The sequence below is a fragment of the Oncorhynchus gorbuscha genome, linkage group LG09, assembly GCF_021184085.1.
Source record: "Oncorhynchus gorbuscha isolate QuinsamMale2020 ecotype Even-year linkage group LG09, OgorEven_v1.0, whole genome shotgun sequence".
Taxonomy (NCBI): Eukaryota; Metazoa; Chordata; class Actinopteri; order Salmoniformes; family Salmonidae; genus Oncorhynchus; species Oncorhynchus gorbuscha.
In genome coordinates, this window is record NC_060181.1 from 31,136,879 (window position 1) to 31,160,779 (window position 23,901).

The following is a 23,901-nucleotide window of genomic DNA, read 5'->3' on the forward strand; positions in this document are numbered from 1 at the left end:
TGACCGCCTTCAATTTCGAATTGACCCCAACACTGATTTATAAGTCTTAGTTCTTCAGTAGTAAAATAGTTTGGAAAGGAATACCACCCACTAGGTTTTTTCAGATAATGATGGTGTTTTTCCTGCCGTCACTCTCAATTGAGCATCCTCCAACCTCTCCTCCTCATCTTCCTATTCACACTAAACACTCCAGTTATTTTCTTCCTGGAAGTCAATTGAGCATCCTCCAACCTCTCCTCCTCATCTTCCTATTCACACTAAACACTCCAGTTATTTTCTTCCTGGAAGTCAATTGAGCATCCTCCAACCTCTCCTCCTCATCTTCCTATTCACACTAAACACTCCAGTTATTTTCTTCCTGGAAGTCAATTGAGCATCCTCCAACCTCTCCTCCTCATCTTCCTATTCACACTAAACACTCCAGTTATTTTCTTCCTGGAAGTCAATTGAGCATCCTCCAACCTCTCCTCCTCATCTTCCTATTCACACATCCTCCAACCTCTCCTCCTCATCTTCCTATTCACACTAAACACTCCAGTTATTTTCTTCCTGGAAGTCAATTGAGCATCCTCCAACCTCTTCTCCTCATCTTCCTATTCACACTAAACACTCCAGTTATTTTCTTCCTGGAAATCAATTGAGCATCCTCCAACCTCTCCTCCTCATCTTCCTATTCACACTAAACACTCCAGTTATTTTCTTCCTGGAAGTCACTTTAGTTTGACACTTCAAGGTTTGCCAAGGTTACAGTCAAGCAATGATTGCTGTATTATCTATGGCACTATGTATGTCTACCACACATTAAACCAACCTCCTCATATCACTGGTTGTCCCCTATACTGTTTGTCAATGATTTATCCTGTACTGGTATTTTGGCCCCTATATGTCAATGTATCCTATTTGTTCTATTATGCTCATTACATGTTGCATTTATATTTTTGTTCAGTATAGTTTCTTACATTTGATTACAGACAGTACACCTATCCTATGTTACAATTATATCTGATTTTTTTTTTTTTTTTACATGAATGATTGTAGAGGATGTCATTGATCACACCTTTGATAACATACAGTGAGGGGGATCCCTGGATGATTTTTTATTTACAATTTTACCCCCTTTTTTATCCCCAATTTTGTGGTATCCAATTATTAGAAATGACTATCTTGTCTCATCGCTACAACTACCGTATGGGCTCGGGAGAGACGAAGGTCGAAAGCCATGTGTCCTCCGAAACACAACCCAACCAAGCCGCACTGCTTCTTAACACAGCACGCATCCAACCCGGAAGCCAGCCGCACCAATGTGTCAGAGGAAACACTGTGCACCTGGCGACCTTGGTTAGCGTGCACTGAGCCCAGCCCGCCACAGGAGTTGCTGGTGCGCGATGAGACAAGGATATCCCTACCGGCCAAACCCTCCCTAACCCGGACTTCGCTAGGCCAATAAATCAATTTATAACATTTTTGACATGCGTTTCTCTGGATTTGTGTTGTTGTTATTCTGTCTCTCACTGTTCAAATAAACCTACCATTAAAATTATAGACGGGTCATTTCTTTGTCAGTGGGCAAACATACAAAATCAGCAGGGGATCAAATACTTTTTTCCCCTCACTGTATTGAATAGATATTATGGAAATGATAGATTCTCTGTCAATTTTGTTGTGTAGAGTGTATAGCCTAAAGTGAATACTGTAATGTACTGTAATTTACAGTACTGTAGCATATTACTTTCAGCACTCCTAAAGGCGATTTGAAACATGTGTCTTGAATGGTTTGCTTTTGGATTAACTGGTATTTTAAATGAATACATTGAAAACATAACATTATTTTATGTTTTGGTGATTAAACTAATGTTCTCATTACATTTCACAATAAAACCATTTTGAATCAATGGTTGTGTTGTGAGAGATGTTTACAATCCAAATGCAAAATGACAGGGTTTGAATGAAAGACTGGCTGCGTTACAAGTGTGACCAGTTTCCAGTTTTGTACTAAGAGTTGCGATAATGTACCACATACTTCTGAAAAGAGTACCAAAGCAATACAAAGAACACTGTAATACACTGAAGAGAAAGAGAGAAATAAAAAGAAGGCTGAGGGATGTGTTTTAAGCTAATAGCTAACATTCCGCAATATGTGAAACCCTGCAACCAAATCTCATTCAACATCCATAAATAAACCTGCTCATCAATGGATTTGCTGTCTTTGTCTCAATTGAGATATTGATTATGTGTTGGAGCTTTTAACCTTTATAAGACAGTGATTGAGGTTTTTGGGAATCACAGTGTATCAATCAGTGTACTGTAGGTATCAGACACCCATCCCCTGTTATCCAACTCTTGTTTTGTCCACCAGCCGGCACTTGTTGACAATTAACCTGGAGACGAGGTTACCTGGCTGACACCTTTAGGCTTCACAATGAAACCACCACTCATATATATCACAACGTGAAATAGGGAAATAGGCAGTACAAAGCAATCCTTAGAGACCACAGTATCCTAATGGTTTTGTCCATGAAAATGTTTATTTCCTTTAGCGATCTGTTAGTGTTTATGCTGCAATTTAAAGGGGTCATATTGTTTAGGTTATAACAGATGGCAGATGTTTTGTGATGATGCTGTTAATACAGACTGGCTCATTGGTTTTCAACATCATCAACAATGAGGAATATTGATTGATAAGGTCCCAAAAGTTTTGTTATAAATGTGTTGGTATGGATGGTCATTTCAGGAAGATTAATGTAAAGAGCAATATATTGCAAGGGGCACAGCAAGATTGCCTTGGAAGTGTATGTTACGGTATAGAAGTAGATCTGAGAAGTAGATGCACAATGGATGGCCGTTACCCTCATTCTAACTCAAACATATTAGCTGACATTGTTGTTATTGATTGATTACCATCCGAAATAAATTATTGACATGATTTTCAAATATAAGAAATAAGAGGCCAATATATGAAAAAGAAGAAATTAATTTTTTTTTTTTTTTTAAACTATATACATATAAAAAAAAGACCATTAAAAAAGGGACCTAATCAAATGGATTGGATAGATCTGATCTATTCCACAAGCTGCTCTATTTCACAACTCAAGGGACAGTGAAATGCGAAAGGAAACAGTGCCACACAGTGGATATATTTTAAATGATTTCAAATAGTTTGGCAAAAAAATAGCTTTTCTAAGGAAGGGTTTTCCACACCCAGATTAAGCCAAATCCTGGACAACAAAAAAAATGTCAATGGACAATCTGAATCTGTGAATCCAGCCCTAAAAGTTATGTAACCTTAGAATCTGTACGGCAGCCTAGCTTTTGTGTCTGACCAGATGATTCTTTAGGTGTTTCACATATTTTAACATAATTCTTAAATACAAGGCAGAAAACAACTGAAAAATCCCCAAGCAATTATCTGAACAAGAAAAGCTTGAATTCTGGCTAATGGCGACAGTAACCTACACTTATTTGTTTTCTAGGTTGCTTACAGCTGACCATTAACACAGATCTTGAAAGCAGAGGATCAGTAATGGAGGGTAATTCAAGTAAACTCAGTTTACCTTGTCCATAGACTGCTTACAGGGTAAGAAAACCAATGTGTCATTTTGTCATTTGCGTTTACTATCCCTTTAACTGTATTTTGCATTTGGGGTTAACCCGCCTGTTGTGCTAGATAAGTGTTTTGGGTATACCTACCTACTTACCCACAGACTTTAGGCTTTACACACCTATGTTTTTACCACTTCGGTGTATTCTCTATACCATGAAGCAAAATACATTACATGACCAGAAGTATGTGGACACCTGCTCATCGAACATCTCATTCCAAAATCACAGGCATTAACATGGAGTTGGTCCCCCCTTTGCTGCTATAACACTCTCCTGGGAAGGCATTCCACTAGATGTTGGAACATTGCTGCGGGGACTTGCTTCCATTCAGCCACAAGAGCATTAGTGAGGTCAGGCACTGATGTTGGGCAATTAGGCCTGGCTCGCAGTCGGCATTCCAATTCATCCCAAAGGTGTTTGATAGCGTTGAGGTCAGGTCTCTGTGTAGGCCAGTCAAGTTCGTCCACACCGATCTCAACAAACAATTTCCGTACGGACCTCGCTTTGTGCATGATGGCATTGTCTTGCTGAAACAGGAAAGGGCCTTCCTCAAACTGTTGCCACAATGTTGGAAGCACGGAATAATCTAGACTGTCACTGTATGCTGTAGGGTTAGGAGGCGTGATTCATCACTCCAGAGAATGCGTTTCCACTGCTCCAGAGTCGAACGGCGGCGAGCTTTACACCACTCCAGCAGACACATGGCATTGCGCATTGGTGATCTTAGGCTTGTGTGCGGCTGCTCGGCCATGGAAATCCATTTCATGAATCTCCCCATGAACAGTTATTGTGCTGATGTTGCTTCCAGATGCAGTTTGTAACTCGGTAGTGAGTGTTGCGTGCTTCAGCACTCGCCCGTCCATTTCTGTGAGCTTGTGTGACCTACCACTTCGCAGCTGAGCTGTTCCTCTTCATACATGTTTCCACTTCACAATAACAGCACTTACAGTTGACCAGGGCAACTCTAGCCGGGCAGAAATTTGACAAACTGACTTGTTGAAAAGGTGGCATCCTATGACGGTGCCATGTTGAAAGTCACTGAGCTCTTCAGTAAGGCCATTCTACTGCCAATGTTGGTCTTTGGAGATTGCATTGTTGTGTGCTCGATTTTATACACCTGTTAGCAACGGGTGTGGCTGAAATAGCCAAATCCACTAATTTGAATGGGTGTCTACATACTTTTGTATATATAGTGTAGTACACCCAGAGAACCCTAGGGAAAAGGTAACACTCAACCAAATTCTAAGAACGAGCTTGGAGCTGCCAAGAACACCCCCTTTATCTTTTGTTATAGTTCAAAAATAGCTAAAGTGGGTCTTTCAGCAGCAGAGGAAAATGTCCCCCCCCATCTTTTGGGGAACAACCCCATGAGTAGGGCACTGCCAATGAGGTACTGCCCAAATTGGTAATGTCAACATATTACATAATTGTCTGCACCATTTGAAGGGAGCTTCCAAGCTACAAAGTAGACCTTTGTTGATTATCTGAAGCAGTTCATTCTTAGTTTGTTTTGTACATTGTATATGCTCTGGCAAACATCCGTGGTATGGTTTCCAAACAGGTTTAATATGCAGGCAATACTGAGTTACCGAACTGCAGACACAAATAGGATAGGGCCGTTTTTAAAAACCTGATTGTGTAGCCCACTTCAAATGCTTTTGCTGATAATACAGAATATGACATATTTGAAATGAAAGGCACCAAGACCCATAGACATATAACCCCTCAAACATTTGAATAGTGCTGTCAGTGCTATGCCATTGACATTGCTTCTCCTCGTTTGAAACAGGTTAAACACACAGGCAGGAAAGTTTTCGTTCCATGATACCACGTTCTGGGACACATCCATGCGAAAGAATGTCCCTGATGAGCCCATGTTCTGGAGTTTTTGTTGTTGTATTTGCGGCGTTTTATACCATTGGGACTTAAATTACATTTTACATTTAGACTCCACGTAGAAGCTATACAGCAGGCTAAAATCTAGGCCACTTCGTTTTTGATGTATTTCAACTGGAGTTCTCATTTTTTTTATTTTTCCGGCTGAAGAGGGTGTGGTTTTTCAGAAAGTAATTTCGTCAGTATTTTGTACCTCGGTATTCTTCTCTCGAAACCAACAGGTTATAGGCTACTACTGTGTTAACCTATTGAAACAATTTCACCAGCATGTGAAACAGAGAGCAATCTAAACTTGACTAGAAACAGTTACATGGTGACTCTTCTGAAAGGCATGACGGACATTTCGCAGTCAATCAGACGTCCAACCCAAAGTTTCCCGAAGCCAAGATAAATACCATATTTCTTCTCTGTCCTCTGCTGTTAACCACCGCCTACTTACTTGCCATTGGACAACTCCTGTTCATATTTTACACACATCTGTTGCATTCCAGTATATGAGTGGATGACAAGGCTGACACCGGTCGGGGAGGCGTGACGACCGATGACTGTCGGGGGGCACAGGGACGGAGACAGTCGGACGATCATCACATCTTGAAGGTGAAAGAACCTGCCGACTGTCCTGCGTCTCCAGGAGCCGTCTGGTGTAGTCTAATAAAGTAGGTCTACAGCAGCAGCTTTGAAGAGGAAGAACCACATGCATTGGTATTTCCTCCCTCTTGTCTTGCGCAATATTTTCTAACTTTTTACTTCTCAGGTTAAACAATGTACGCAAGAAAGAGCACAACTTATTTTAGTTTAGCCTATACCAAATGAAACTGAATGTATGTCAACGTTCCCTCTTTTTTGGGCACTGAGCAAATTTCAGGTCAGCTGAGCGCAAACCTGAACGTTGTGAAAATTCTGTGGAGCTTCCAGCACGCGTTTACTGTGAACACTGGGCGTACCTGCTTCAAGTTACAGTTTTAACAGTGGCCAAGTAGTCTTCTGCGGTTATTTGATCACGATGTAGTGGCCTACTGTCAAAAACAATGGAGAAAATGCATCCCATAACATTTTAACATGGAAATAGCTTTTCTATCATCCAGCCTACAGTAGCAGCCAATGTGTGGTGTTCAATGTAGGCCTACATTCCATGATACTTGTGAAAAAAACATGCAGGGCTTGACATTAACCGGTTTATCCACTTGTCCTTCAGACAAGTAGGTGACTGAAAATGTTGTGGTGTTTGATGCAAGAAACCACTTTACAAAATAAAATGCGTTATAATTCCCATACCATTATTAGATAGAATCAGACAAATTATGCTATGCTCTACCTATAGGCTTTAATAACCTAAGTAGCCAGTCTCAAAATACAACACTGCCCCTTTGAGACCCGAACAACTCTTTACCTGACTCGCTTTTCGAAGATGTCTAGAAATGTACACATTCTGTGCTCTTGTAAGAAGTAGTCACTCCCCTATTGCTGACTGCACATTTTCTATAACTGGGCTAATAACTCACTAACTAGCACAGGATATGAACAAAATGTGGCTACATGCAGCTCTTGCTTTGATCTCAAAACAAGTGCATCTACTCATGGCCACAGCTGTAAACACAGTCCAGTTCAAAGTAAATGGCACATATCCATATAGCAATGGTCAATTTGCATATAGGCCTACTGCAGCTCTGATTGGCTATGCCGCACCTGTCTGTGTAGAGTATGGGCTGAGTTGTGCACAATAGAATCCTACTCCTATGCCTACAACAAAATATCTTGCTTGGTTTGTTTTGTTTCGGTATGTTGCATTGAAATGGCTAATATTGCTTTCATTCGATCGCTATTGCCACAGTAAAGGGAAACATTTATGATGAAGAGAGATGCTGAAGGGAGAGATGTATACTGTAGGTTTATGTGAGGTCTTGAGTTAGTTATTATTGGGTGTCAACCAGTTGCTGTCAGTGATGTTTAAGATGAGGGCGGATGAGCATTCTTTTTTTGAGCATTGCCTTATTTCTATTACAGCATATTGGATGACTTTCATTAATATTCCATTCACCCAGCTCAATGTAATAGCAATATGTTTAGGCTACTACATGATATTAGAATTTTCCCTATACCCATCATGAGGTTGCTACAACCTAGCCTATGAATGAAAGTTTACAACAAACAAATTTGAGTAATCAAGGTGACAGACAGTGATTACATTCAATACCGCCTTGCACATTTGCTTGCATCTAGCTGATGTAGGGAGTAATAATTAGTCCAACAGTTGCAAACAAGAATTTCCATTGTACAAATTCTTGAATTAGTTAACTTTTTACTCCCTTTTCTCCCCAATTTCGTGATATCCAATTGGAAGTTACAGTCTTGTCCCATTTCTGCAATTCCTGACTCGGCAGAGGCGAAGGTCAAGTGCCATGTGTCCTGAGAAACACGAACCTGCCAAGCCGCACTGCTTCTTGACCCACTGCTTGCTTAACCCGGAAACCAGCCGCACCAATGTGTTGGAGGAAACACTGTACCAGTAGCGGCCTACGTCAGCATGCATACGCCCGGCCCACCACAAGGAGTCGCTAGAGCACGATGGGAAAAGGACATCCTGGCCGGACAAACCCTCCCCTAACCCAGACAACGCGGGGACAATTGTGTGCCGCCTCATGGTTCTCCCGGTCACGGACGGCTGCGACACAACCTAGGATCAAACCCGGGTCTGTAGTGATGCCTCCAGCATTGCGATGCAGAGCCTTAGACCGCTGCACCACTCGGGAGGAAAATTTCTGTAATTTTATCCCCATTTTGTACCGCTTTCTTCCATTTTAATAAACGTTGTTCAACAGAATCGGCGGAATGAATATATCCCTGATCACACGCAAACGCAGTTCACTATCATAGCAGCTGCATACAAACAGCATGAGCATTTTGTTTGTTGCATTATTCCTTCTCTCATCTTCATGCTCTCCTCCTCTCACTTTGTCCCTTCGCTTGTGGACTTCAGTGCACAACATCAGCTGTCTGTAAACAGGTGAAAAAAACTTTAAGTCAAACCATTTCATAACTGCTACACACAGCCTAAGTCATTGTCACCATATTAGCTAATCAACCTAGCTACTAGAACTAATGCATTAGTAAACCTGCTACAATCATGCAGTAGTGTACAGTCAGCAATCAGTTTTGCAGTTACACCGGCTGGCCCCGGTGGGAATAAATTAATAAAACCAAAAGCTTACCTTTACTTTGAAGAGGTCCCGTTTTGGATCGCCATAGCCAGCTAGCTAAAATAGCATCCCTCTCTGTTTGAGCTGGGTGTTTGAATAGGCTAAACAAGCAGCTGCATTCGCTAGCTAAGTGAAAGTGAAAAAAATACCTCTCTTTGCTTCTCCTTAATTTTTTTATTTAAACAAATATTAAAACTGTTCCAATATTGTCTTTCTCTCTCTTTGAGTCAACAACTCACACATTGTATGCACTGCAGTGCTAGTTAGCTAGCTGTAGCTTATGCTTTCAGTAATATATTCATTCACTGATCCTTTAATTGGGTGAACAACATGCCAGTTCATGCTGCAAGAGCTCTGATAAGTTGGAGGACGTCCTCTGGAAGTTGTCATAACTACTTTGTAAGTCTATGGAAGGGGGTGAGAACCATGAGCCTCCTAGGTTTTGTATTGAAGTCAATGTATCTAGAGGACAGACGCTAGCTGTCCTCCGGCTACACCATGGTGCTACCCTACAGAGTGCTGCTGAGGATATTGTAGGCCTTCATTGCAAAACTGTGTTTTTAATAAATGATTTGGCGACGTGAATATATTTAGTATAGTTTAATCTAAATATGAGAACTTTTTTTAATGTTTCACTTTTTATTTATATGAAATTCACTGAGGAGGAGGGTCCTTCCTCTGAGGAGCCTCCACGGGTGTCAACAATATTTTTCATCCACGGGTGCCACAGTGTAAATCCCTCAGTCTCATAAGCCATAGGCAAATACTTGACAGGGTTGGAAATAGGTGTTGATTAAATTATATTACTTGACTGCATATGCCTTGTTATCATGTCATCCTCTTTTAAGGATCCCGTTTTTGAAAGTGTTGCAACTAAGTTGCTGTTCATAAGCAACTCTGTTTTATCAGATATGGGCATGTGGCCAATATCTACTAAAAAAGGTGGAAGTTACTGTGTAAACATGTCTGATAGTGCTTTGTGGTTGGATGACATGCATATGCTGTATGCTTCTGAAAATACATTCTTTCACCAGTTCAGGAAATTAAAACTTGATTTCTTGATTAAAAACAGATTTGCGTGTTTAGTTGGTACGCTCCCATGACATTCACTGCTTTTCTAGTCATCTAGCAGACGGTCTTATCCAGAATGATTTACTGGAGCAATTAAAGTTCAGTTTATACATCACACTGCTCAGGAAGATCTCTGCCCTCTGTTCATCTTCAAGGTTGAAGAGTTCATGTTGTTCTTCCCCCAAATGCTTATTGTCTTGCTGATTGTTTCCATTTTTTCATTTCGTGTTGGCATACTGACACAGGTGCACATAATTGCACCTAATTTAACTTTTTTTTTTACCTGTGTGTCAGTTATGTTTGCCAATAGTTTTACTTGCGCTGCAGTTTTCAAATAAATGGTCATTTTGAACCTTTTTTTGTTCTTAGTTATTGTTTTTAAGCCTTTTAAGTGTCAGCATGTCTTTCTAATGGTGTTACCCTCCTTCTCTTTCAGTTGCCAGTCTCCTGAAGCTGTCCAGTCAGCAACAACAACAGTCCCCCCCCCCCCGTCAAACTGTCCCTCATGGCAACGATCGCTATGGAGCGGATTGGGCGTCTGTTCATCAACCTCCAGCAGGTAAGGGCGTTGCCCCAGATGCTGACAGAGGCCGCCCCCCTCCATGCCAGGCACGCTACGGGACACCGAAGTTCCCGGATTCTTCAGAGAGCGCTACATCCACGCCGGCTACCGACCGCTCCACCAGGGCTGGAGGTACTGTAACATGTACTACATTACCCATAATGCTATGTACATCATATCCGGTTTATCATAGTAAAGACGTCTCTTAAAGAAGCGAACATAATGTTGTCCCGTCTCCTGATCAATATAGGTACTACTTCCTGTCGCTGTTCCAGCGCCACAACGAGACCATCAACGTGTGGACCCACCTGCTAGGGTCTCTCCTGGTCCTGGTCAAGTTCCTACAGCTAGCTGAGACGGTGGACTTCATCGATGACGCCCACGCCTGGCCCCTCCTCATTCTCCTGCTGTCCTCCCTGGCCTACATGGCCTGCAGCACTGTAGCCCACCTCCTGGCCGCCAAATCAGAGTTCTACCACTACTGCTTCTTCTTCCTGGATTATGTAGGAGTGGCTCAGTATCAGTACGGCAGCGCCGTGGCTCACTTCTACTATGCTGTGGAACCAAACTACCACCAGTGGGTCTCCCCAGTCTTCATGCCCACTGCCACCTTCCTTTGCTGCCTGTCCTGCCTGGGCTGCTGCTATGGGAAGTATCGCAATTACAGCCTGCGGGTCTGGGTCCGGAAGGTGGGCCAGGTGATTCCCTCGGCTATGGCCTATGCCTGGGATACTAGTCCGGTGTTCCACCGCCTCCTCCACTCCCTCTGGACCACGTCGCACAGTGATGACATCTCTGCCCCCGCCGGTGGCATAGTCGGCGACCCGGCTATATCCTTCCATGGGAGCCAGGTAGCCTTCTTCCTGTCCAGTGCGTTCTTCTTCACCAACCCCCTCCCAGAGCGTCTGTTCCCAGGCCACTGTGACTTCCTGGGGCAGGGCCACCAGCTGTTCCACGTCTTCCTGGTGATCTGTACTCTCTGTCAGATCCAGGCCTCTCACCTGGACTACCTGGGCCGAAGGCCACTCTACACACAGCTACACGGAGAGGGAGCATCCACTGTCTATCTGGTGCAGTATGGAGCCACGCTGGTGGTCTGTGTCTGCATAGCAGTCTTCATTGCAAGGAAAGCAAAACGGTTGCTTAACTGCAGAGACAAGTCCAAATGAACTGGGTAGGTCACTGTGTAGGAGACTTACAGTCACTTCCCTGTGGGCAAAACTGGTTGAAATGAGTTGACGTTATTACAGCCAAAAACTTATGCCCAGTTTTGCCCGCTGGGATGGTACCAAAGTGATCAATATGGCCTTGTTCGACTCGACACAAACTGCCTTCCTTAGCCTGCTCGAGTTTGCTTCTATAATATAATGTTTCTCTACAGCACCTGTGTCCTTGACGATGACAGAAGTATTGTCTAATCATGTCTCAATGATTTTGTTACATTTGTGCTAGTTTAGTTCCATTATGTTTTTTGTTTACAACAACGTATGTCGAACTACTGCCAAGAAACATTGTGATATGAGTCCTTGTCAGCACTCAAACAATGAAATGAATTGATCTTAAAGGGATAGTTTATTCACTTTCAAAGTAGGATTATGTTGGAAAAGGAAGCATACTGTGTAGTGGGTGTGGTTCTCAATATCAACAATACTGCTAACTATGCCTTTTATAGGAGTTTCACATTTTAATGCCAGGCCGATCAATCTATCCACGTCTAGAGCACTTTTATAGGCAGACAAATTGACGTACCCACATTGCACTTTTTCACCTATGAGAGTATAAGTATTTCTCATGTGGGGTCACAAATTAAGGCTGTACTGGACCAATTGCTGAGAAAGTGTATTAATGAATCTGTCAATGTAAACCTTATGTAAGATTAGACATGCATGTACAGTGGCAAGAAAAGTAGGTGAACCCTTTGGAATTACCTGGATTTCAATTTGATCTTCTAAGTCACAACAATAGATAAACACAGTCTGTTTAAACTAACACACAAATGATTGTATTTTTCTTGTCTATATTGAACACATAATTTAAACATTGAGTGTAGGTTGGGAAAAGTATGTTAATCCCGAGGCTAATGACTTCTCCAAAAGCTAATTGGAGTCAGCTAACCTGGAGTCCAATCAATGAGATGAGATTGGAGATGTTGGTTAGAGCTGCCTAGCCCTATTTAAAAAATAAAAAAAAAACTCACACAATTTGAGTTTGCTGTTCACAAGAACCATTGCCTGATGTGAGCCATGCCTTGTTACCAACGTATCTCTAAAAGCCTTGTGGTTCATCAGTCCACAGTAAGACAAATTGTCTATAAATGGAGAAGGTCCAACACTGTTGCTACTCTCCCTAGGAGTGGACGTTAAGAATCTTAGAGTGTAAGCTGAAGAATGACAGAAATCTCTGGAACACTCTAACATCTCTGTTGGCGAGTCTATGATACATAAAACACTAAACAAGAATGGTGTTCATGGGAGGACACCATTGAAGAAGCATGGAAGAAGCCACTGCTGTCCAAAAATAACATTTGCAAACGTGCACCTGGATTTTCCACAACGCTACTGGCAAAATATTCTGTGGACAGAAAGTTGAGTTGTTTGCAAGGAACACACAACACTATGTGTGGAGAAAAAAAGGCACAGCACACCAACATCAAAATATTATCCCAACTGTTAAAGTATGGTGGAGGGAGCATCATGGTTTGGGGCTGCTTTGCTGCCTCAGGACCTGGGCAGCTTGCTATCATTTACGGGGAAACAATTTTGTTTTTGCAGGAGAATGTAAGGCTCTGCCAATTGAAGCTCAACAGAAGTTGGGTGATGCAACGGGACAACGAAGAAAAATACGCCTTCTGGAGTGGCCCAGTCAGAGTCCTGACCTCAACCCAATTGAGATGCTGAGGCATGACCTCAGGAGAGCGGTTCACACCAGACATCCCAATAATATTGCTGAACTGAAACAGTTTTGTAAAGAGGAATTCCTCCTGACCATTGTGCAGGTCTGATCCGCCACTACAGAAAACGTTCAGTTGAGGTTATTTCTGCCAAAGGAGGGTCAACCAGTTAATAAATCCAAGGGATCACATACTTTTCCCACCCTGCATTGTGAATGTTTACACGGTGTGTTCAATAAAGATATGAAAACGTATAATTGTTTGTGTTATTAGTTGAAACAGATGGTCTATTGTTGTAACTTAGATGAAGATCAGATGAAACTTGACAGATTTTATGCAGAAATCCAGGTAATTCCGAAGGGTTCACATACTTCTCTTGCCACTATACACACAGTATATTTTTATAGTAAACACCTTGTGTAGTCACTGTATTATGTCAACATGCTCTTGTTGTGCCTTGAGAGTATTTATCTTTTACATAACGGGAGATGACGAATCCTATCACTAGCCTGGTCCCAGATCTGTTTGTGCGGTCTTGCCAACTCTTATTGTCATAGCGCAAACCAATCTGGATCCAGGCTAGATCTATCACTGAACAAAGCGAATTAGAATGTAAACTTTCATAGTCTTTTCTATAATGGGGGGAGGGTGAATCTCACTGCTTTTTTTTCTTTATGTATTTGTCACTTTGCTGTAACAGTTGTTTTTACTTGCACACTTTTGTCCTAGAATATATTTGCTTAGTTGTTCTCTGGTCTGGAAAAGTCCTGACCTTGTGTTGACTGAGTTTTGAAAGCTACTGTGTCATATTGAACATTTTCAATTGACATTGTGTCAAATGATGTATGTAATGGTTGTGATCGTACAGTAATACATGACTAGTTTATAATCTGTAAATTGTTGGTGCGTTTTCCCTGGCTTCCCACTGCCTGGACTGGTAAGGACTCTCTCTCTCTCTCTCTCTCTCGCTCTCCACAGTGCTGTGATGCAATCTGGCTTTGTTACTGTTTACCCTTTGTCCATTACTCTCTGATTTCCAATTGTTTTGAACGCGGCAGAAGTCATGCTGGATTGACAGCATGGTCAATGTATTCAACCTATTCTAGCCCATGGTGTTGAATGTTTATCTTGGAAAAGAGACCTTTAAACCCTGACTTGAACCACACACCCACTCCACTGAATAGCAGGATAGTGATTGCTTTGCAACACTTGCAGTTAGCCACTGCTTCCTTCCAAAACACAACTTGTGTAATGTTTATGTCCAATGGCCGATGAGCACCGATACGTTGTATCTATAATTTATCTTCATAGGATTGAAAAGGATTTGCAAGTAGATTGTCGACGTGATTCATTATGAAGAGTGCTTGCTAGCTAAGATTCAGAAAGTATGACGTTGACATGATCAGTCCAATCAAAGATAAAATGACGTTATATCTAGCCTATCTGTGGCCAATGACCATGAGCCTTCTTGGATGGGCACTTCTTTTGTAACTTTATGGCAGCACCCAAGGGGTTTGAATTTTTTAACTCTGCCCATAGTTTTTGCGGTGACGTAGTATCCCCATGAGTGACAGAACACTGAGCCAATCACGGCGTAACTAGAGAACATTACCAACCCCTAAGCTCTGTATTTTCCACCACCACAGAAAGCGGAGCTAGGCTTAAACACCTGCCGTTTGGAGCTGCCTTGCTCAATAAAGCAAAACAAGAGCATGTATGTATGCGGCTTTATTAACTCAATAATTGTTAGTTTATACATTGTTTGCAAACTGATATGTGGCGCATATTAATGCCCCCCAAAATATTTTATATATAAAATGTGTGTACCAGTCAAAGGTTCGGACACACCGACTCATTCAAGGGTTTTTCTTGATTTTTACTATTTTCGATATTGTAGAATAATAGTGTAGACATCAAAACTATGAAATAACACACATGGAATCATGTAGTAACCCCCCAAAAAATGTTAAATCAATCAAAATATAATTTATATTTGAGATTTTTCAAAGTAGCCACCCTTTGTCTTGACAGCTTTGCACACTTTTGGCATTCTCTCAACCAGCTTCACCTGGAAGGCTTTTCCAACAGTCTTGAATGAGTTCCCACATATGCTGAGCACTTGTTGGCTGCTTATCCTGTACTCTGTGGTCCAACTCATCCCAAACCATCTCAATTGGGTTGAGGTTGGGTGATTGCAGAGGCCAGGTCATCTGATGCAGCACTCCATCACTCTCCTTGGTCAAATAGCCCTTACACAGCCTGAAGGTGTGTTGGGTCATTGTCCTGTTGAAAAACAAATGATAGTCCCACTAAGCGCAAACCAGATGGGATGGCGTATCGCTGCAGAATGCTGTGTTAGCCATGCTGGTTAAGTGTGCCTTGAATTCTAAATAAATCAATGTTACCAGCAAAACACTACCACACCTCCTCCTCAATTGCTTCACGGTGGGATCCACACATGCGTGTATCATCTGTTCACCTAGTCTGCGTCTCACAAAGACCCAGCGTTGGAACCAAAAATCTCAAATTTGGACTCATTAATCCAAAGGACAGATTTCCACCAGTCTAATGTGCATTGCTTGTGATTCTTGACAGTGAAGACGCGACTCTGGGATGCTGGCCTTCTAGGCAGAGTTCCTCTGTCCAGTGTCTGTGTTCTTTTGCCCATCTTAATATTTTCTTTTTATTGGCCAAGATTAAGATGGGCAAAAGAACAGAGGAACTCTGCCTAGAAGGCCAGCATCCTGAAGTCGCCTCTTCACTGTTGATGTTGAGACTGTTTTTTCCGGGTACTATTTAATGAATCTGCCAGTTGAGGACTTGTGAGGTGTCTGTTTCTCAAACTAGACACTAATGCACTTGTCCTCTTGCTCAGATGTGCACCGGGGCCTCCCTCTCCTCTTTATATTCTGGTTAGATTCAGTTTGCGCTTTTCTGTGAAGGGAGCAGTATACAGCGATGTACGAGATCTTCAGTTTCTTGGCAATTTCTCACATGGGATAGCCTTCATTTCTCAGAACAAGAATAGACTGACGAGTTTCAGAAGTAAGTTCTTTGTTTCGGGCTATTTTGAGCCTGTAATCAAACCCACAAATGCTGATGCTCCAGATACTCAACTGGTCTAAAGGCCAGTTTTATTGCTTCTTTAAGCAGAACAACAGTTTAACTGTGCTAACATAATTGCAAAACGGTTTTCTAATGATCAATTAGCTTTTTTAAATTATAAACTTGGATTAGCTAACACAACGTGCCATTGGAACACCGGAGTGATGGTTGCTGATAATGGGCCTCTAGGTTTATGTAGATATTCCATTGAAAATCAGCCATTTCCAGTACAAAAGTCATTTACAACATTAACAATGTCTACACTGTATTTCTGATCAATTTGATGTTATTTTAATGGACATTTTTTTGCTTTTCTTTCAAAAAACAAGGACCCCAAGTGGCCCCAAACTTTTAAACAGATAAAATATATATATATATATATATTTGGCTAAACACGTGAAGCACAAAACAACTAGAGAACATGACAGGTGGCCACTGCTCCAGGTATAGTTTTCCCCTGACTGATGAAATAAAATAACATTCACAACAATGCAGTCTTACTAAGACAAGTCAGAAATCCTAACCATTTGCAGGGTATTCAAATTCCAATACTTTGTTAAATTCATGGCATTTGTAAAAAAAAAAGAAGTAAATAAAAAAAAACGACTTGAAGCCCACACCCTTTTCCTTTCGTTATTACTGCAACCTCAAACTCACCTCGCCCAATGAAATTGCAAGGAATATATAACCGTTACGTTGCTGTCATTTCTGTCTCCAAGCATTTCACGCAGCTCAGCAGAGGACAGTGTTGAACTCTAGGCGACTGCTTCCTCCATGTGGAGAGGCAAAGCGTCTGATCTGAAACACAAATTATATGTATTGGTATGCCACGGATCCATGTGAATAGTGGGTATCCATCCATTGTCTCCATATGGTATAGTGTTCCCGTCATATCCCTAGAAATAATGTAACATTTGGAGCCTATTTTAGGAACCCTAGGATTTGGTTTGATCGATGTAACATTGACACATTACAGCCTACTACTGTTCTATGCTCCACCACAGTGCTGAAATTATCATTGTATTTGTCCTCTGCTTGTGCTCTTCATTAATGACTGAAACTGATCCACATTGTGATTGGTCAATTCTGAAATGGGATTGTTAGCCTAAGGGCGTTAAGTGCGCAAAGTATAATCTTGACACCAGTATACCAATGGGCATTTTAGGCATAGTATCAGTTTTACTTGTAAGACTCTCTGTCCAGAATGAGATCGGTTTGTCTGAACATGATTTCATCTCTCCATATTCTTTGACTTTGAGATCACAATGCTTCCCTTCAACGATCACAAGCAGTCCCATCCTGACACTGATCAATAAATGGTTTTTGAATCATTGTGATTGACCAGGCTTGCCAGGACACAGTTCGGGGGTCTAATTCCAGTCTTGGCCCTCTTCCTGGTTTGTTCAGTACTGCTGCCTGCCAAGCCACCCAGCTCAGCTCCTCTTTATCCCATGTAGGTAAAACCTGAACCAGCAGACAAAGCTGGAGCTAACCCTATGCTTGGACTCTGTCCACATTACCCCTGCTGCCTGGCTCACTGCCCTGCCAGTGAGCAATGTCTACATCACCATGCCAAGCTCAACTAGTTTCATTAGCCTACTGTTCACCATTACATCAGTTACACAGAGACCATAGTAGTCTTGATTCAGATTTACAAAGATCTGTTATTTGCTTTCAGTCCCAATGGAAGGTCTTATCATAACCCATTTTTGCACCTGAGTTTACCCAATTTACTTGGACAGTGTTTATCACAATAACAAAATGATTGCCTTGAAATAGCCTAGGTGGGGTTGGATTTTTTTATGCTTAGTGACACTCAGTGGAACAGGGACTTTGAGCAGGATTTGTAATCAAGGCACATTGGCTCAGTTGATTGTTGACCAACGGAAGTGAAATCCTTTTAATTTGTAATAGAATTTAGATTTTTTGTTGTTGTTCAGAAGCAGCTCATGGAAAATAACATTTAGTAATAGCCTGGGCTGTTTAACCCCTTCATCAGTGGTAGAAAATGTACTCAATAGTCATACTTAAAAGTAAGTAAAGATACTTTAAAAGAAAATGACGAAAGTGAAAGTCGCCTCGTAAAATACTACTTGAGTAAAAGTCTAAGTATTTGGTTTTAAATGTACTTAAGTATCAAAAGTAAATGTAATAGCTAAAATATACTTAAGTATCAAAAGTAAATGTAATAGCTAAAATATACTTAGTATCAAAAGTAAAAGTATAAATCATTTCAAATTCCTTTAAGACGGCACAATTATTATTATTATTATTATTATTTTTTACATTTATGGATAGCCAGGGCACACGTCAACACTCAGACATCCTTTACAAACGAGTGTGTGAATTAGTCAATTTTCCTGTCCGGCTAAGCATTCAAAATGTAACTAGTTCTTTTGGGTGTCAGGGAAAATGTAAGGAGTATAATTTTCTTTTGGAATGTAGTGGAGTAAAAGTTGTCAAAAATATAAATAGTAAAGTACAGATACTCCATAAAACTACTTAAGTAGTACTTTAAAGTATTTTTACTTAAGTACTTTAGACCACTGCCTTTCATGTTCATATAGTCTCAAACAAAAAAGCTGAAAAAATCTTTATAAATTGGATATGGGTAATAATTTTATTCCAGGCTATATAACTTTACTACACACATGACTATATGCCAATAACAGGCTAGATTTACATGTCACAGTCCCATCAAATAGCCTACTAGTAGAACATCAATCTACACACAGGACTAAAAAGTTGCACTGGCCCTTTAAACCACACAGCAAATAGAGGCTTTTCAGCCGCGGGAGGCGATTGATCGTAGTCTTCGGCAAGAGAGCTATTCGCGGTTCGTGTGACAACACAAAGGGATATCGAGAATCGCAACCATGGGCGTCAAATTGTATTATACCACCGTTACTGCATCCAGAGAGGTGAGATGAAACGGATATTCATTGATATATTATATTGTTTGCAAGTGGATACACTTCTAATTGACCCTTTATGGACCAGTCTGAAAGACACACCCAACGCCCTGTCAACGATCCATCCCAGGATCTGATCAGCATATATACACAATGAGAATTTCCCATGTTTTAGATCAAGAATGTAATTGTTTGCATGTGTGGCATAATTTATAATTCAGTCCACCATACAATCGCAACGTTTTTGAAGAACGACTTTATTTAGAGATGAACAAAACAGACCAGGAAATGCAAACTCACCCCGAAAATGGGGACGGAAGTCATATAGTTCTGCTTCATTTCCTCTGTCTGCGTTTGGCGGTAGATCTCACGAACCTATTCGAATAATGAGGGCATGTTAATTGCATATTTTTCGCATTCTGCAACTTACCTGATATAATCGATGCATGCCTGGACAAGTGGAACTAGGTTAGCATACTTGTCAGCAATGGCTACCGTGTACCTGCCTGCACGGTGGATGTGAACTATTTGGGCAGTCTAAAAGCATTATAAACAGACAGGATTTCGCTTTGCGTGGAAATTATCAAATTGATACAGATGTTGCAGCGTACTTCCCAAGAGTTTGCATTCGCTCAAGCGTGGACACACAGTATCAATTTATGCAAAACATCGTGGTTAAACATCTGGTGTCAATTACAGCGAGATTTGTTTTTTCGGTGGCCTCTGCATTGCACTGCCAAATTATCCATAGCCTATAACCATCGGGTCATATGATTCACGATCTTTTTTAATCGAAGACTTTGAAAATGTTTAGCCATAAGTTATGTAATTTCACCTCTTCTACATAAAAATAAGGGATTCAGTCATTCGGTTTGGCCCTAGCTTTCCGCTTGTTTTCTAATGGTCATTTTAATCGGCTTTCAGTAGTGCGTGGTGTCTTCCTGCCTTGCCCATTGAATGCCAGGCTGTATGTAGTTGGTGGGTGAAGTAGACGTGGTTACACATAGCAAACACACCCCCATCCCCCAACTTCCTCAATCTGGCCCAACAAGATAGCGTTGCACAATTAATCATCAACCACACATTAGATAAACCCTTTTAGCTTTTAAAGGCAAAGCAGACTACTTAGATCTACTTAGCCGTTTTCTCTCTCTCTGTCAGGATAATCATAGAAGTGTTAATGCCACCCATCTATCTCCATTCTTAACAGCAGACATTTAACAAAGCAGATCTGACTGTTTGGTGCCTGGTACTACAAGTAAAGCTTGCACCCTTTACACACTATCTTACCAAACTGTACCGTGCTGGCTCTGATATGTCTTTTCACATTGTCCTTTTCAGCGCTATGTTAAATGTATAATCAGGCCAGTACTGCTAAACTCAGTTTAGCTAGGCTCAGTAGTGTGAAAAGTGCAATGGATCCCTGATCCTGAACTGACCCTTTCCTCTCCCCCTCCAGGTGAAGTCTCAGCAGGCGGAGGTGATGAGGATACTGGAGAGTAAGAGCATCCAGTACGAGCTGATTGACATCTCAGTGGGCGGGGAGGTCAGGGACGAGATGAGAAGCAAGGCAGGGAACCCCACGGCTGTCCCGCCACAGATCTTCAATGAGGACCAGTACTGTGGGGTAAGGAAGGGAGAATGAATATTTGTGAGACATGATAGGGTTGTGTGTGTGTTGAGTGTTTATCTAACGGTATGAGGATAATAAGTATAGATGAAAAGGTAGGTAACTGTTTACTTAGATGGCATAAACATGTTATGATATGACCCCTTTATAATACCTTGTACTCTGTTTGGTCTCTTTCCTCCAGAACTATGAGATGTTTTCGGATGCAGTGGAGGAGGACAAAGTGGAACAGTTTCTGAAGATGGCGTGATGAGGAAGAGTCGTGCCCCCCCCAGGAGGCTCCTTGACTAGCCTTCTGCCGCACTGGCGGTGCCCGCCCTCTTTCTCAATGCCATGAATGGCAAATACAACCAACCAATCACAAGGCACACACACTCCTTCCCACCCCGCGGGGACTCTTACCTAACCACTGTTGAAATGATTGTGTATGTTTTATACAGCACTTATTATGTTCTCCCAATTTCTTTCGTCACTATTTCCCTTTGTGGTCAAGATCTGGGTTCAAATACTTTCAAATCATGTTAAATGCTCAAGTGGTACTTTTTTGAAGCTTTCCTGTAGCAATTGAACCAATAGAAATGTCCAAAAAAGGCAAACCCCACCCACCTGGCACTCCATGCAGACTAAAGCAAATGCTTAAATATATTTGTATTTGGAATAGTATTTGAACCCAGGCCTGCTTGATCTGATGTGTTCATGTCACTAATCATTCTGAGTCTGGTCTGTGGGATCAATGGAGCTGCCTAATCTAGATGTGTGGTAATTAGGTCAAATAATCTGGGCTGTACATGGTCCGCTAATCAAGAGGCTAACATTTACCAGGAATCGGTCTTGGCCTGAAATGACCCTTTTTATTCACTATATTTACCAGGTCAAATGTAGTGCACTACGGCTGCGTTTACATAGGCAGCCCAATTCTGATATTTATTTTCACTCATTCTATTTTTGACCAATAACATCTGATCTTTCCAAACAGATCATTTTCAGAGCTGATCTAAAAAAATATATATCAGAATTGTGCTGTCTGTCTAAACACAGCCTATGTAGGGAATAGGGGCCATTTCATACCCAGACCAAACCAACAGACAACCAAATACTTGGTTACCATTAATTAGATTGAACAGTGTTGTCTTTTCCTTACCTGTCCCACTTGACTTCCATGTTGTTCATATCGACAGACAAAGTCATTTTCAAAATGTACGTTGGCCTACTGTAGACATCAACATGGATAGGAGAACGTAGCATGGAGAACGTAGACGCCAACAATCACAGAACCTTAAAGAAATGTGAATAGTGGTAGAGACAGAACTGGATTCTACTCTGGTCCAAAACATTTCAATGCTTAGCATGCTAATGGTGTCAAAGGTCCATTGTGGAGAGTTGAGGAATATGGTAAAAACAGACAGCATTTCATAGTGTTAAACTTGGTGCCAATAAATATGTGCTTTACAGCTGGATATAGTGTTACTTTACACTATGTTACCGCATTCCAAAGACTGCTGTATTTTTTTAAGAGACCACTTGCGTTTGCTGGGAATGACCTGATCGTCAATCATTGGTCTTACATAGACATAAAATAGACATATTTATAGGACGTTGTCGCAAAAATACGTAACACTGTTACTGGTACTACAGCTGTACATCCTTACTGTAAGAGAACTGAGTTTGAGTATTATAATCCCCTGAATTTATAAGCCCCAATGACTGTTTAGGACTTGTTACTGTTCTATCTGTGGTAATGTGTAATTCAATCTCGAACCAGCTTGAAGATGCAGTAAAGACAACTATGCACATTAAACTCTGCCTCACATTCCCACTGTTTTACTGACCTTTGGCTCCTGAGTGGATAAAGAAAGTGTTTCAGATTGAACTGACACAATCTCATCCTTAGAAAAACTAACTCACCACATGAGGAAAGTTGAAGGCCTTACTTTTAGTGCCTCAAGTGTCTACTCCTCTTTCTTCCGACTTGTTTCTCTTCCATGGGATGTTGTAAAAAACGTATGTGCCGTTTCATGTGTAGAGTCCCACATCTTTTACCCAGTATGTCATCCTCGTTAAAAAAAGTAATCTCTGTGCTAGAGCATACCTATCATTATAACTCCTGGTTCCACACATAGGAACCTTGATTTGCATCTTTCTCAAAGTCTGGCAACGCACCACCACACGCATAGTATATCTGGGTATGTAGGTGTGGGACCTCTATTCTGTAATGGCAGCCTTCACAGACAATGTTTGTCATTTGATGGTGGTTGATGTGTTATTGGTCAGTGATGTGTAGATACTCTCTATCAACTATATGTTCAGCATTCCATGTCTCTCTCTTCGAACTATTGCTTTGCTTTTGGACCAAAGCCCCTTTGGCCAAAATAAATAAAAAATTAAATATAGGGAATGAGATGCTGTTGTCTTCCTAGAATATTGGGAAAAAGGGTCAAATAAGTATTATGGTTCAAATAAAAAGGAATTATGGCTAATAGGTCTATTTGTGTTTTAAAATGTGAACCAAGGACTCAGTTGTCACGTCAAAAAAACAAGTTGATTAATTTGGTCTTGAGTGTGTTATGAACATATTCTTCATTGTACAATAAATAGTATTACAAATACGATTGCAAAGCTGTCAAAACAGAGAGAAGGAAAAACATATTGTAAAAAGGACACAGTACATATAATATACATACATATAGTATATCAGATACTATATTGATTCAGTGTTATTTTTCTTACGATATCTATTTTTCTCTATCTTGATTACAGTAGCCTTTCCATTTGCGGTTCACTTCATCTCATTGAGGAATGTTACAGGGCCCTGTGCCTCTTCAAATTACACCTCTTCAAATTAGTTGATTCGGCTATTTCAGCCACACCCGTTGCTGACAGGTGTATAAAATTGAGCACACAGCCATGCAATCTCCATAGACAAACATTGGCAGTAGAATGGCCTTACTGAATAGCTCAGTGACTTTCAACGTGGAACCTTCATAGGATGCCACCTTTCCAACAAGTCAGTTCATTTAATTTCTGCCCTGCTAGAGCTG

The 23,901-nt window shown here is 41.2% G+C and overlaps 1 protein-coding gene and 1 pseudogene across 1 annotated transcript; both read left to right on the plus strand.

The window, feature by feature from the left end:
- Window positions 1-5,804: 5,804 nt before the first annotated feature.
- On the plus strand, window positions 5,805-15,141 carry LOC124043394 (annotated as a pseudogene).
- Window positions 15,142-19,087: 3,946 nt separating this feature from the next.
- LOC124043396 (SH3 domain-binding glutamic acid-rich-like protein 3) lies at window positions 19,088-23,253 on the plus strand. Its single transcript, XM_046361969.1, has 3 exons — window positions 19,088-19,242; window positions 20,693-20,860; window positions 21,048-23,253. Exons 1-3 carry the CDS (start codon window positions 19,198-19,200, stop codon window positions 21,111-21,113), a joined length of 279 nt encoding a protein of 92 aa, XP_046217925.1. The 5' UTR covers window positions 19,088-19,197; the 3' UTR covers window positions 21,114-23,253.
- Window positions 23,254-23,901: the final 648 nt, after the last annotated feature.